Source organism: Natator depressus, chromosome 9 (genome assembly GCF_965152275.1).
Source record: "Natator depressus isolate rNatDep1 chromosome 9, rNatDep2.hap1, whole genome shotgun sequence".
NCBI lineage: Eukaryota > Metazoa > Chordata > Testudines > Cheloniidae > Natator > Natator depressus.
In genome coordinates this window covers 40859739-40875693 of record NC_134242.1, presented here as the reverse complement: position 1 = coordinate 40875693, position 15955 = coordinate 40859739, and the positions used below count along the sequence as shown (strand labels likewise).

Below are 15955 nucleotides of genomic sequence, written 5' to 3'. Positions count from 1 at the left end.
AAAACTGAAATAAAAAATAGTTATTCAGCATGAGCAAGTCAAATTTTGTAAGGAGGAATGGAAAAAATTTTGGGGGTATAAACCACTTCAGAGATTAGCGCACACTCTCCACATTTTTAGCTGTTAATTTTTTCATTTTTTCACTTAGCTCTAGCTTGGTTTTAACAAAAAGAATGTAAAAATGTCTTTAGACATTTTATATTTAAAATTTCCCCATCAATTTAGGTGGGTGGGAGGGCACTGACTTTGGCTGTGGTTCTAATCAGATAAAGCCAACATATCTTTCCGGTTCTGTGTTATCGGTCTTCAAGGATCATGAATCGGAGTAAGTGCAGTGATCTGGTCAGAGATTTTGTTAGCTTGCTGCTGCAGAACAAACAGCTGAAGTTTAGGTGTTGTTTTTAATGACAGAGGAGATGACTTAGTGCTCTAAGGCCATGTCTACACTACGAAAGTACTCCGATTTTACAGAAGTCGATTTTTGGGAACAGACTGTATAAAGTCGAGTGCATGCGTCCACACTAAGCACATTAATTCGGCTGTGTGTATCCACAGTACCATGGCAAGCGTCGACATTCCGATCGGTGCACTGTGGGTAGCTATCCCACAGTTCCCGCAGTCCCCGCTGCCCATTGGAATTCTGGGCTGAGCTCCCAATGCCTGACGGGGCCAAAAAATCTGTCGCGAGTAGTTATAGGTAAATGTCCTCAGTCAACCCTCCCTCCCTCCGTGAAAGCAACAGCAGACAATAAATTCACGGCTTTTCCCTGGATTGCCCGAGCAGATGCCATAGCACAGCAAGCATGGAGCCCGTTTAGCTCACCGCAGCAGTTAACTTTCATGACGGAGGAGATAACTTAGTGCTCTAAGGCCATGTCTACACTACGAAAGTTAACTTTCATTGCAGTTTATGCAGAACCAGCACCTGAAAAACCAGGCGAGGAGGCGACGGAAGCGCGGTGATGAGGACATGAACACAGATTTCTCTAAAACCGCGGTCTCCAGCAATTTGGAGATCATGGTGTTACTGGGGCAGGCTCATGTCGTGGAACTGTGTTGCATCCCTGCTGTAGCCTCTGTCCCTCATGGCCTCAGGAGATTTTTTGAAATGTTTTGGCATAGCATATCTTCTTGATAGCACAGATTCCTCTCCCTATACAGCGATCAGATCCAGTACCTCCTGTTCAGTCCATGCTGGAACTCTTTTTCGATTCTAGGACTGCATGGTCACCTGTGTAGATGAGCTCGCCTGGCCAAACAGGAAATGAGATTCAAAAGTTCCCGGGGCTTTTCCTGTACACCTGGCCAGTGCATCAGAGTTCAGAGTGCTGTCCAGAGCGGTCACAATGGTGCACTGTGGGACAGCTCCCGGAGGCCAATACCTTTGAATTGCATCCACACTAACCCTAATTCAAAATGGCGACGTCCATTTCAGCGCTAATCCCCTCGTTGGGGAGGAGTACAGAAATCGGTTTTAAAAGCCCTTTATGTCGAAAAAAATGGCTTCGTTGTGTGGACGGGTGCAGGTTTAATTCGATTTAACGCTGCTAAATCCGACAAACTCGTAGTGTAGACCAGGCTTAAGAATCAAGCTTGAAATACCTAAACTGTCTTGAACAACAGGTTCACACCTTACTAGACTATAGCAGATAGATTAAGTTCCATCCCATAGTTCTTTAGAATGAGTCCTTGCCAATTAGGTCCTGTTTGCCAATAAAAATCCCATGGCACTTAACATAGGGGGTTTTCCCTGATGTTTTCTGCCAAAATTTCCTATTCTCTATCACTGTGTGCCAGTTGTCCCCAAATGCCACCTTACACTCAAAAAGTGGCTACACTATAGGCAAGGTTGTACGTTCATAAAGCACATCAGGATCCTTCAAGAGATGTGGTACAGCAGGTCAAATTTACGCATGAACAAGTTGAGAGGGTCACTTTGAGAAATCTGGTAAAGCATGTGGCTGCACAAACAAGATATGCTGACATCTTTAGAAATGTGGAGGACACACTTTCTCCATATCAAATAGCTTTTAAGATAAAACAACGATTATAACATTCATTAGGGAATCCATGTGAGTTCTTCTTGTATTGCTTATATTCCTGCAATACATCAATAATAGATGATGTTACAGATGATCACAGTAAATTCTGCTGAAACGATCAGTAACTCAACTCATTTCTTATTAATTATTGGAATGTACAATACAGTGCTGAGCAAGTGCAGTTTAATATATGAACCTTCAAGTATGCAGTAAAGTTAGTAAACTGAAGGACAAGACATTGATGCTTGCACAGTAAGGACCAGTTTGACCCTTACATTACATTAAATTTTCTGGACAAGCCAGAAAAAATTGAATTCTAGAAACATAGGACAGGATTCAGATCATATTGCACCGGGCGAATCTGGAGTAACTTCACTAAAATTAGATTTGTACAGGTGTGAGATCACAACCTACCTCATGAACTTAAAGGGCCAAATCTTTAGATGGTGTAGATCAGTGCAGCTTCACTGAAGCCAGCTCAGTTACACTGATTTACACCAGCAGGTAATATGTCCCCAAACTACATTTTTAGGCAATAAAGTTGGCTAAAGAATATAAAATCTCATTGATCCTCCCACAACCTCACAGGAAAATTTGGCTAAAAATCCTGATATACACAACCCCCTTAAAAATACTGCCAATTGGTGATCAACCCATCCTCATACCATAAAATTATGGGACAATCTCCACAACAAAAAATATTCAAGCTAATATATTCCTGCCAGCGTGTGCTTTTGTCCAAAGCAGTACTGCATAACTGTTATGAAAATTTACCAGTGCATCCACACCTAGATACCTTGGTGATTAGCATAATATAAATAATTATACAGATTAGGTATATTTGTTTATTTCAGTGGTACAGAATATTCTATTTGCCTATCAACAAAATACTGACCCTGGCCAAGCAGAATTTTGCAAGGCTGGTATAAATATTAGACACAGACACTCTCAAGATACCATACATATAACCACTTCAGGGCCACGTAACTGACCATGCTTCTGTGAAATGCCAGTGACTTAAGTGCACCTCATTTCATTTGCCAGTTTCATTTGCCCTCTATTTAAAAATGACACTGCAGGTGAGGATATAATAATCAATCATCAGTCCTAGCCTATTAAAATACAAAGCAGACCCCACCTCCTGCGCGTATAGTCAAGGCATATAACAGTCCATTTGTAGTTTTTATAAGTTGCAGATAAAACTCTGGTCCTCTTATTCTGACAGATCCTAGTCTTCTCCAAAGCAGTGACCATATAAGAACACAAGGGATCATCTGGGCTTTTTCACATTCAACTGTGGAGAGTTAACTCTGGCATTTAAATGCAGAGACTGACAGAGACAGGTATGCAGATTTTGTCATCTTGAAAATAAATCTGTTATGTAAATACGGTAGCTTTCTTGCTCAGCACACAAGATGGGGTGGAGCTTTATGGGGGGGGGAGGTCCCTCCATTTTTCTTGGCTTTAAGCTTTAAAATATCCTTTCTTGGTCTAAGCAGTAATTTTCTGAGCAAACGGAAGCTGGCAGCAGCATATCAATGGGTATGGTGCCTTACAGATAAACTGCAATAGGTCTCCCTACCATGAATTTCAAATGCCTGAGGTGTTAACAGAGGGAGCTAGCCACTTTGGAATTGCCTGCTCCTCCCTTCAAGCTGGCGCCCCTTCAAGTCACATTGTTATACTTTGCTCTTCAGCTGACTCCATTAGAAGCTATATCAAAGGCAGATTCCCTGCCACAGATGCATCAATGTGCCTTCTCTGCATCATTTCAATTCAGTTTGGCATCATTATTTTCTTTTAATTTAAAAATACCAGACTAGCTAAACTCTAAAACAAGGAAAAAATATATTAATTTCTTGAATTAAGTTTGAAAATTTAAATCTTGGAGAAGTGTTCATTGTTATTACATTTCTGAAATAAACATTTAAAAATGTCACTTACATTTGTTTTGTCCTTTTATCAAAAACTTTTCTCCTCTGAAATGCAAGCCACACCTGGATTTTTAATAAAATTAAGTTCTTTATCCTCTTTATGCCATTGCAAAGAACTGACATCAAAGTCACCAAACTGGCAACTTTTGATTGACATTACACAGCGACAAAGCAACTCATAACAGCCAATGTGGTTCGTAAAATCATTACATGTATGTACTAAAACTAATCCATGTTAGTTATATTGTATTCGCTCACAAAAATTCACATGTTAAATAATTCATCAAAAATTAACTAACTACCAAATCCACAGTGGGATATTCCAGCACAGACCCCTGCATCCCATTAATGGGACTGCACAGGTGCACTCAGTTGAGGGTGCTGCAGTTGCAAGTATCTGAATTTCCTGATTTCAGGCCTGATCCTGCAAAATCTTATGCCGGTGGGCAGCTTTATTTACAAGAGAAGCCCCACTGAATTCAAGGAACTTATGTGCATAGCACTAAATATGTTTCAAAGCGTATGCAATGTCAGGGCCTTTGTCAAGATCATATTTCCCTTATCTCAATTCATTTATATTATTTATGTTTTCAGTGTTAAAAAGGAACTCCTCAAGGTCTTTCTGCTTTTTCTTCAGTAAAGATATGGAACACTTCACACATTTGCTCTAATAAATTGTTACCTTTTAAAATTATGCCTTTTATTGTAATTATATACAATATAAAAAATGCAATATAATTTGAGTATGTCATGTATTACTGTATACTTACACAATTTCACTTCTTTATCTACTTAACAAAACTAGAGGAAATTCACTAACCCATAATTACCTACGAAAGGAGTCAAACGAGGCTAGCCACAAGGGCCTTTCCATGATCTACACATTTGGTGGCAACGTAAGCAGTTTGGTTACTCCTGGATCCCACTACGCATTGCCCATAGGCAGACCCTGTGCTGTTCTTGAAGCCTCACAAAAATCAAACAATCAAACAAACCGTGCTAGGAGTCTGTGCACAAGTTGCAGCTTACGCAACAATTCCTGATATTCCCACCCACTTAAACCAAAGCTGCTTCCATTCTTCTCACTTAGGTCCCTATCCTGCAGTATTAGAGTTTTGCCTGCACAAGGACTAGAGAACAAAGCCCACAGAGGGTACTGAATGAGAGATCTATCTTGACTCCTAAACATAAGTTTGTTCATTGCACACAACTGAACAGTGCCCTGCAATTAGCGATCATTAATGTTGAGGAAAAGGTTACATGCATGACTAATCTGCGATGCCAGTATTCCCAGGCCAAGTGATCAGCCAATTTAGCCAAAGTAGCATCTCCATTTTCAAACCACTAGAAGCTCAATTTTAAAAACCTCCACAATTCCACTAGAATGGTCAGTTCAGAAATAAAACAGTTCTATTACCTAACTTGTAATTCTTTTAGAGTTAGAAAAATTCATTTATTAGGGGTGAAAGCAGGAGCGGCGGAAACTCCCTAAAAGTGGGGGGAGTGCCAGCACCCAAACCATGCCCCCCCCGTGCGGCCCTTCTCCCCGCACCCGCTCTTCCGCTCAAGACCCTGCTCCCCATTCACTCCTCTACGCCCCCTTCTCCCATTGCTTGCCCTTATGGCCAGTAAAAACTGATGGGGCCATGTGCCCCCTCACCCCTTCCAGCACCCCTGGATGAAAGCCAGTACTTAAAGTGGTCTGAAAAAAGTGGAGGGGTTATCCCAATCTGGAAGCAGCATTTTTGTTAAAACAGAGAGTAAAGTGTATCTTTCAGTAACAGGCTTGAGTTTATTTATTCACTTTGCTAGATCTGTGATGCTTTGTGCCTCTTCCTTTCTCCCTGCCCCCATTTTAAGCACTAGTAAAGCCAAAATTAGTTATGAAAGCACAAACTACTTACAAATAATGCCTTAAAAAATGGTAAAGCAGCACAACAGCTAACCCAAACCAGCTTTGCCTGTGAATCTAGCTACAACATGGAGCAACCTAATGCAAGCAGCAAGAATTTCTACTGAAGAAACTCAACAAGGAAACCATATGCAAACGTTCCACATCCTATCAGCACACACACAAAAATCCCACAGTAACACACAGGATTTCCAACAGATTTTCGTAGGGGACGCTATACTCCAAAACTTTTTAAAAACCCAATGCTTTCTTCACTCACTTTCCAGTTTCAAAATGTGATAAGTGTTTGCTCACATTTTACATTTCAGGTTTTTTATTAGCATGATGTCATTTTAATTGCTAATTTCTTCCTTAGAAAGAACATAGGTAACTAGCTCTGCATTGCCAGTAGTAACCAAACACTTGTATAGGAAAAGAAAGCATTACATTAATATATTATGCAAAGTATTAGTAATATGAGGGGCACTGAAAAAACAGGCCAACTGCATTAGCGTCTGAATATTTTGTGGTAAATCAAGTCTTATACCTATTATTATTATTATTATTATTTATTGCTTCTATTACTGAAGTGTCTGGAAGCCCCTGTCATGGACCAGTACCTCTCTGTGCTATGTGCTGCCCCAAACAATTTACAATCTAAGAATACGACAAGAAACAACAACTGGATAAAAGAATAAGAATATAAGAATGGCCATACTGGGTCAGACCAAAGGTCCATCCAGCCCAGTATCCTGTCTACCAACAGTGGCCAATGCCAGGTGCCCCAGAGGAAGTGAACTTAACAGGTAATGCTCTCGTGAACTCTCTTCTGTCATCCATCTCCACCCTTTGACAAACACAGGCTAGGGACACCATTCCTTACCCAACCTGGCTAATAGCCATTCATGGACTTAACCTCCATGAATTTATCCAGTTCTCTTTTAGACCCTGTTATAGTCCTAGCCTTCACAACCTCCTCAGGCAAGGAGTTCCACAGGTTGACGTGCACTGAGTGAAGAACTTCCTTTTATTTGTTTTTAATGTGCTACCCATTAATTTAATTTGGTGGCCCCTAGTTCTTATATTATGGGAACAAGTAAATAACTTGTCCTTATTCACTTTCTCCACATCACTCATGATTTTATATACCTCTATCATATCCCCCCTTAAGTCTCCTCTTTTCCAAGATGAAAAGTCCTAGCTTCTTTAATCTCTCCTCATATGGGACCCATTCCAAACCCCAATCATTTAGTTGCTCTTTTTTGAACCTTTTCTAATGCCAATATATCTTTTTTGAGATGAGGAGACCACATCTCTATGCAGTATTCACGATGTGGGCATACCATGGATTTATATAAGGGCAATAAGATATTCTCTGTCTTATTCTCAATCCCTTTCTTAAGGGTTCCTAACACACCGTTTGCTTTTTTGACTGCCGCTGCGCACTGCGTGGACATCTTCAGAGAACTATCCACGATGACTCCAAGATCTTTCTCCTGATTAGTTGTAGCTAAATTAGCCCCCATCATATTGTATGTATAGTTGGGGTTATTTTTTCCAATGTGCATTACTTTACATTTATCCACATTAAATTTTACTTGTCATTTTGTTGCCCAATCACTTAGTTTTGTGAGATCTTTTTGAAGTTCTTCACAGTCTGCTTTGGTCTTAACTATCTTGAGCAGTTTAGTATCATCTGCAAACTTTGCCACCTCACTGTTTACCCCTTTCTCCAGATCATTTATGAATAAGTTGAATACGATGACCAAAAGGGGAATAAAAGGAAAAAAAGGGATGATAATAGATGCTAGGAACACAGTGGACCCACAGAAGAGAGATCAATTCATCTAACAACTCAGCCTTTAAAAATCAGATAATGCTCAGGCACCTGTTCTGCTGGGAGAAACTACGTCTTGCCAATTTACTGTATAGTCATTAAAAAAAAGTCTCCCAGTCAAATAATTGGTGTCTTCTACTGAAATAAAGAATTCAAACAGAATGGAAAAAAGATAATCTAAGAAAGGTTATCATTCTAGTGCTCCATGGTGTAAACTGACCACCACTAGCGACCAAGGAGGAATTATTCTCCCATATACAGAACTGTACAATTTGCTAAGTGCATTATGGGTTTTCTCATCACTCTCTAAAGTTTCAAGTATTGGCTGCTGCCAGAGGCAGGATACCAGACTTGAGAGTCTGAGCTAATATTGTACATATTATTGATGCTATTTTAAACAAAATTACAAAATTCAATAACACCTAGGTGACCCTGAAAGTAACATATCACAATTAATAGGAAATTTGTGATTAAGACTTTGGGTAATCAGAGCACCATGCAAAAACATAAAACACGCAAAAGTTTTCCCACTAGGGCTAGGTATTTTGTAAATCAAGCCTGCTGTTCAAATCAATAGTTTAAATTGTTTCCCCCACCTCATGCACACAAGTCTATATGTTTAGAATTTCAATTAGTAAATAATAATCAAAGTGATCAAAGATTTCAAAACAATTTGGGCATTAAAAAAAATTCCCTTTGGTGGCATATCTATGTTCTAACATATTTTGCTTGCCTGTCCGGTGTGCTCATTTGCACACAGACTGCTGATTAAGATAATTAAGGTTGGGATTTTCAAAAGAGCCTAAGGAATTTAGGTTCCCAACTCTCATTGTATTTTAAAATTCCCTTAGCTTCTTTTAAAATACCAGCCTAAATATTTAAAACTTTTTCAATTAATTGGGATACATATTAATAACTATAAAAATGCAATACTGTTTGAATATATCGTCTCATCTAGCACTTTTCATCAGTAGATCTCAAAGCATTTTACAAAGGAGTCCTTATCACCATTTTACAGATGGGGAAACTGAGCCGCGGAGTGGTCACCTAGCACTCCAGAGGCCAAGTCAGGAACAGAACCCAAGTTTTCCGAGTCCCAGTCCATTCTCTATCCACTGCGTGCTATGTAGTTATGTCATGCAACCTTCAATTCCCACCCCCCACTACTATTTTGACTGTTTCCTCAGCGAGACCAAGGTAGGTGAGGTGATGTCTTTTATTGGACCAACTTATATTGGTGGAATGGGCAACACTGCAAGTTACACAGAGCTCTTCCTTAGGTCTGGAAAAGGTAACCGAAGTGTCCAAACTAAATAGAAGGTGGGACAGATTCTTAAGCATAAGGGGATCTACACATGCTGTAGGTAGGAGACCACTTAAAATGAAGTGGACAATTAAGGGTTAGCAGGTGGTAGGGCGTGTTATACAGTGTTGTAATGAGCTATAAAACCCATCTCTGTCAAGTCCATGGTTTTTAATGTCCAGGAGCATAATGAATTTAAGTTCCAGGCTCATCATCTGAAGGCATTGTGCAGCTTTCCTTTGAAGGTGAGAACTGAGAGGTTAGATATGAAGTGATCACTTCATGAAAAGGATTTGCTCACAGGCGATAGGATGTATTTTTTTCCATGAGTTCATTTGAGAGCACAGTGATTGTCTAGCTTCACCCACAAAGTTGTTGTGGCTTTTGATGTTCTGGATGAGATATACCACATGTTCTGATAGACAAGTGTAGGACTCATGGATCTTGAAAGGTGTGTTGGGGAGAGTGGCGATGGTACTGATCGTCATAGCAGTATTGCTATGTCTGCATGTTTTGCATCTGTTGTTCTGGCACCACTTTGAGTCATGTGTCCTGATCTATGGAGAGCTTGCTTCTGATGATGACCTTGGCAAAGCTAGGGGAGGGAGGTTGTTTGAAGGCAGAAATGGGGGTAGGGGAAGAAGGCTGAGAAAGATTTCTTTCAGGATGTGGTCACCCTCAAGTATGGGTTGTTGTAATTGCATAATGATACCCTGAAAGCATTCTAGTATGAGGTGGAAGGAGACAACTAGGGGAGTGCGATCAATTGGGTTATTTTTTCTGTATGGAAGCCGGTTCTCGCAGGGGTGTTTGGGTGATCCATTCCATGATGAGATCTACTTCCCTAGTGGAATACCCTTGTTTAAAGAAAGAAGCTTTAAGACTTTCTCTTCACTTTCCCAGTTCTGATTCTTGGTTGTGTTTGCTTTCACTTACTGTTAGAAAAGTAAAGAAGAAAGAAAAAACAAAGATTGCAGGGAAAACAGTGCTTAGTAATCATTTACTTTCATTTTTCAAACTACCCTTGCTCCCCAAAAATAGGATCCAGAATGAGGTTCTACTATCTGTTCTACCTGCCACCTAGACAACTGTCTAACAAAAAGTTAAAAACACTCCTAACTATAGATAAGCAATAGTTACATTGCAAGCTCTTTGGGGCAGGAACTGTCTTTTTGTCCTGTGTCTGTACAGCATCTAGAACAACAAGGTCCTGGTCCAGTGAGGCTCCCAGCTGCTATCACAATACAAATAATAATAAAATAATTAGAAGTAAAAACTGCTAACAGGTTCATTTCTGAAGTAGTAACAATTATATTAACACCTTTCATCCTGAAGGATCCCAGAGCATTTTACAGTCTGTGTGTGTCAAGGTTCCTCCCCCACTCTGAACGCCAGGGTACAGATGTGGGGACCTGCATGAAAACCTCCTAAGCTTATCTTTACTAGCTCAGGTCAAAAAGTTCCCCAAGGTACAAAATATTCCATCCTTTGTCCTTGGATTGGCCGCTACCACCACCAAACAAATGCTGGTTACTGGGGAAGAGCTGTTTGGAAACGTCTTTCCCCCCAAATACTTCCCAAAACCTTGCACCCCACTTCCTGGACAAGGTTTGGTAAAAAGCCTCACCAATTTGCATAGGTGACCACAGACCCAAACCCTTGGATCTGAGAACAATGAAAAAGCATTCAGTTTTCTTACAAGAAGACTTTTAATAGAAATAGGAGTAAATAGAAGTAAAGAAATCCCCTCTGTAAAATCAGGATAGTAGATACCTTACAGGGTAATTAGATTCAAAACATAGAGATCCCCTCTAGGCAACAACTTAAGTTACAAAAAAGATACACAGACAGAAATAGTTATTCTATTCAGCACAATTCTTTTCTCAGCCATTTAAAGAAATCATAATCTAACACGTACTTAGCTAGATTACTTACTAAAAGTTCTAAGATTCCATTCCTGGTCTATCCCCGGCAAAGGCAGCATAAAGACAGACACACAGACCCTTTGTTTCTCTCCCTCCTCCCAGCTTTTGAAAGTATCTTGTCTCCTCATTGGTCATTTTGGTCAGGTGCCAGCGAGGTTACCTTTAGCTTCTTAACCCTTTACAGGTGAGAGGAGTTTTCCTCTGGCCAGGAGGGATTTTAAAGGGGTTTACCCTTCCCTTTACATTTATGACAATGTGTATAAGGCTCACTTTACTCACCCTTTGGGTTGAATGCAGTAGTCATTTACCAGCACATAGTAAAGACACAAAACCACATAGGACACTAAGCAAAAATTGATTATCCAGTGGTAACTACAGGGGAAATTTGAGTGTGAAGAACGTCATTACCCAAGTTGGAGTTCGGTCCAAACACTAAGGTCGTCATCTCTACTCTTATAAAAAGTTCCATGTGATCTGTAGGTTCCGATCCTGTAAACACTTGGGCATGTCAATAACTTTAATCATATGCATGTTTGGAGAATTGAGGACTTAGTGACCACAAGCAATCAGGGTCTCTGTTTTGTCTCTTATTGAATCACTAAAGGACAGAACCCCAAACAATTCAATGTTCTTCTACAATTGAGCACTGGATCAGTACTGGTGGTAAAAGTAGGCAGAAATCGTTGTACTTCACAGAACAGACATTCTTAAAGCTGAAGGCAAGGAGGCACAGCCAAACATTGCAAGAAAATGCTCAACTTTTCTGTTTTGAATCTGTTTTGGTTTTTTCCCCCCCTTTTCTTCACAGGCACTCTCTTGTGGACAGCTACCAAGCCCTACTTTTTTGACATTGTATCTAGCCATCCTCAGCTATCCAGGCCAGTCCATGATTTTAATTTTAGGTGCCTTTTTAAAGAAAATGTTTTGGCTGCATTTTGCAGCTCCATATAATATACTCTACACTCGTTTAATTTAAAGGCCTGTGTTCATTTATCTTGGTATGGAGATAAATTGATACTACAACCAAAAATGATAGTAAACGTTGCCTTTTACAGTGCCTAGAATTCAATTAATCTTCCTTCATTTAAAAATCCAAAACAGATTTAAACAGCAACACAGACCAAACACCTACTCCTTCATCAGACATACATCCTTACTTTCTCTTAGGTTTCAGAGTAACAGCCGTGTTAGTCTGTATTCACAAAAAGAAAAGGAGTATTTGTGGCACTTTAGAGACTAACCAATTTATTTGAGCATAAGCTTTCGCATCCGATGAAGTGAGCTGTAGCTCACGAAAGCTTATGCTCAAATAAATTGGTTAGTCTTTAAGGTGCCACAAGTACTCCTTTTCTTTTTACCTTCTCTTACACATACATCTCCCCCCCTCCCCCCCAAGAACTAGTCTCCTTTTCCTTCTCCTCTGGCTTAAGCACAGATCGGACAGGTAGAGAAAGATCAACTGACACCATCCATATCCAACAATGCTACATGTTATCCCTGCCTATTCTCTGTAAAAATAAAACACAGGCCCATACAGCACACAAAGACAGTTAAAGGAAGCATCTCTTATTTTTTCATATGGAAATTTGAAAAGCAACATTAAAGGTAGATAATCAGATTTGTCATCCACTCTTCTGGTGACAAGGAATGAATCAAAACACCAAAGAAGGATCTTACATAGACAGTGGATTCACTAGATGTTCTGTGATTTGGAGGTCAAACCCAGTCTTGCATGACTATGAAAGGTTTCAGAGTAGCAGCCGTGTTAGTCTGTATCCACAAAAAGAAAAGGAGTACTTGTAGCACCTTAGAGACTAACTAATTTATTTGAGCATAAGCTTTTGTGAGCTACAGTTCACTTGATCGGATGCATGTACTATGAAAGTCTCCAATTACCCCCTCTCCCACCGAGATGCCACCTTAATTTCAGGAATCCCATTTAGTTAGGGACCAAAGCTCTCAAAACCGTCACCAAAACACAAGTGGCAGAGACTGCAAGAAAAGCAGCAGGGTCAACAATCAAAACCTGATCACCAGGCAGCCCACCAGGCTTCGCCATGCCCGGTAACCTATGGATTACAGCCAACCGCATCATAGGCGCTGCAATTACCTACTTTACAAAGGACAACGGACAGCACAGACAGGCACTGTGGAGGAAGCATGTGAAGGGTGGGGATAACACCCATGAATAACCCCCCCCCCCCCCCAGCGTGGGGATGTTTCCAGTTTCCCAATTTGTGCGCACGCAGATTTCCAGGAAGATGCTGTGCCGGCCCGAGCAGCCTGGCGTTCACATGGCCGGGGCGGCGGAGTCCCGCTGGCCGGGAACGGAGCCTGGCCTGGGCGGGAAGTTACTTTGAACGGACGTTGACCAGCCCCCCGCCTAGGCAGGGCCTCGCTGAGGCCGCAGGCGCTCGGACCCTGTCAGCGCGGAGATAGGCCCATCCCCGCCGCCAGCACATACAGGGGCTGGGCGGGTGGGTGCAGCCCGCAGCAAGCGCGGGCAGGCGGGTCACCCGGGACCTGGCGCGCATGGGAGCCCGGCCTGGGCCTAGCAGGCCCCAGGGGCTGCCTCCATCCCTTTCCTCCCTTACCCGCTGCGGGGGGAATCGGGGTCAGCGTTAGCCGCGTTGGACGAGCCCGCCCCCAGCCACCGCCTCTTTCCTCCGGCCCAGCCGCTGAGAGGCGGGGCTCGGGGCGGGCCCGGAGCCGGGGAGGAGGGGGCAACGCTGAGAGCGGCGTAACCTCCCTCGGGGCGCTCTGCCCTCCTCAAAACCGCGTCGTGACCTGCCTCACACGCGTACACATCTCACCCCCCGGCGACCCCCCCTACCCCTAGGAGCCCTTCCTCCTGTACAACTCCCCCCGTGACCCCATTTCCCCCAGGAGCCCTCCCCTCCATACACATCCAGTGAACCCCCTCATACACTCAGCTATGGAGGGAGCCATCCCTACAGGGAACACCCACTGCTACAGCAAGATATGCAGCCAGAGGGGTTACCTGCCCCCCCACCCCCACCACATACCAAAAGAGCTCTCATGCCAGAGGATCACAGCCAAGCCCTGGGGAGATTCCCCCACATACAAGCCAAGGGAGACCCCCAACACCAGGGAATGCCCCACACCCTCATCAAGGAATGAGAGCTGACACTTTTACTTGGCTACTCTACTTATCCCATATATGACCTGAGCGATTTGACTCCTCTGAATGAGCTACCAGCCCTTTAAGTTCCCTCAAAAGGTCACCTTTGAAAGGGGCAGGACTCTTCCCTGAAGTTCTCTGCTCCTTGTAATTGAGCTGGCTATACGTTTGAAGTACTACAGGAAGGGAGCCACTTGCTACTAGTCTAGTTTAACCTCCCTCACCCTTCCACACCCTCTGCCTTTATATGGCGTAGATTGAATATGACATGGGTGGGGAGAAAAAGGCAATGCCTCCCATCTCTCCTGGGGTGCTCCAAAAGGCCAGAGAAGCCAATGTCTCAAAATGTAGCAAGAGTCAGTGGGGAAGATCAGAGTCCAGGTAGAGAGTTTGGTAGCAGCTCTGGCTGCTTCACAGATCCCACATCAGCAGCACTGTAGCATTTGCTGGGTGTGGAGAGTTTTTGCCCGAAGGCCCCCTAACAAAGCCGTACAGGTCTTTTTGCGTATGTGAATGTGGGGAAGGGGGGAATGGAGTCCTGGTTCCTCTTACGTTTCTCTCTGGGGGAAGGTGTTCACCTCCCTCCCTTCCTAGTCAGCAGGATCAGGGTTACAGCAACATTTACACTTCATAAATGTTCGTAAGGGTGGTCTAGTGCAGGCCTGCGCAACATGTGGCCCCAGGGCTGCATGCGGCCCCCGTGGGCTCACTGTGCGGCCCGCGGGGGATGTAGGCAAGCGGTGGGATGGGGCAAGCCAATGGCTGGCTGGTGGGTGGGCGGGGTGGTGAAGAGGCCAGTGGCTGGGGGTCAGGTGAGCTGACGGCGGGGGAGGGAGGCCGAGGAGGCGAGCCAGCAGTGGGAGGCGAGTAGGCGAGCTGAGGGGATGGCGAGCCAAGCAGGCGGGCGGGCAGTGGCAGCAATACCGGATTTACCATGGCGCCACTGGCGCCTGGTCCAAAGGGGCCCCGGCCTGGCCCGCTCTTCTCTGTCCCCCTGCTCTCTCCTGTGGGGGCAGAAGCTTGATGCTGCTGGCAGCTGGGGCTCCTCCCCCGCCTCTTCCCCCAGCATGCTACATTCCCTCCCCTCCCCCTCTCCCTGCTGCCTCTTGAGGGAGGGGGAAGAGCAGAGCCTCAGCATGCTCGCTGCTCCAGGGAGGAGGAGGAGAAGAGGAGGGAGCGTGGCCTTGGGGAAGGGGCTAGAATTAGGGCATACCCCTTCCAGCCTCTGCCATGAGCACCCCCATGACCCCAGCCCACACCCCCAGTCCTCTGTCCACCCTGACCCCTGCGCCCCCTGCCCTGCACCCCCTCACACCTCCCCAGCCCCCTGCCCTGACTCCTGAACCCCCCCAGCTCCTTGCACCCCCCACACCTCCCCAGCCCCCTGCCCTGACTCCTGCACCCCCCCACATCCCCACCCCAATCCTGAGCACCAAACATGAGCTTCCCCAGGTAAGCACTCCACACCCAGCCGGCGGGCGGGGTGGTGAAGAGGCCAGTGGCTGGGGGCAGGTGAGCTGGCGGCGGGGGAAGGGGGCTGAGGGGCAAGCGGCAACTTGGTGGCTGGAGGGGGGGCATCCATTTTCAGTATTTTAATTTTTGTTACCTTGTTGTACTTAAAGTACTGTACAGGATCTTTTCAGGGTTAATAAGGCAAAACGCCACATTTAGCAGTACTACATGTAATAATCAACCCTATCATATGCATATGATATGTATCACACTCATGCACTCACATACAAACACACTCCGTCTTGCTATTGTTACCAACGAGTTGCTTCCCTTAACTTCACTGGCCAGATGAGTTAGATGGGGGAGCGGTGGAGCCGGGCTTCTGTAGATCCGGATCAATGCTCCGATGTTGACAAGACAAAACCCAGG

At 43.9% G+C, this 15955-nt stretch overlaps 1 protein-coding gene across 2 annotated transcripts in view; it reads right to left on the bottom strand.

Moving 5' to 3' along the window:
- The window catches only part of NMNAT3 (nicotinamide nucleotide adenylyltransferase 3), an 81511-nt gene extending 67882 nt beyond the window's left edge, over positions 1-13629 (bottom strand). Inside the window, exon 1 of one of the 2 annotated variants that reach the window (XM_074963964.1) lies at positions 13527-13629. Coding sequence is in view for 1 of the 2 variants with exons in the window: in XM_074963963.1 (XP_074820064.1) it covers positions 12610-12611 (2 nt within the window). In the remaining variant the exon portion in view is untranslated. Of the gene's footprint in view, positions 1-12609; positions 12633-13526 lie in introns of those variants that run through there. The other variant, XM_074963963.1, reaches the window with a different exon arrangement.
- Positions 13630-15955: the final 2326 nt, after the last annotated feature.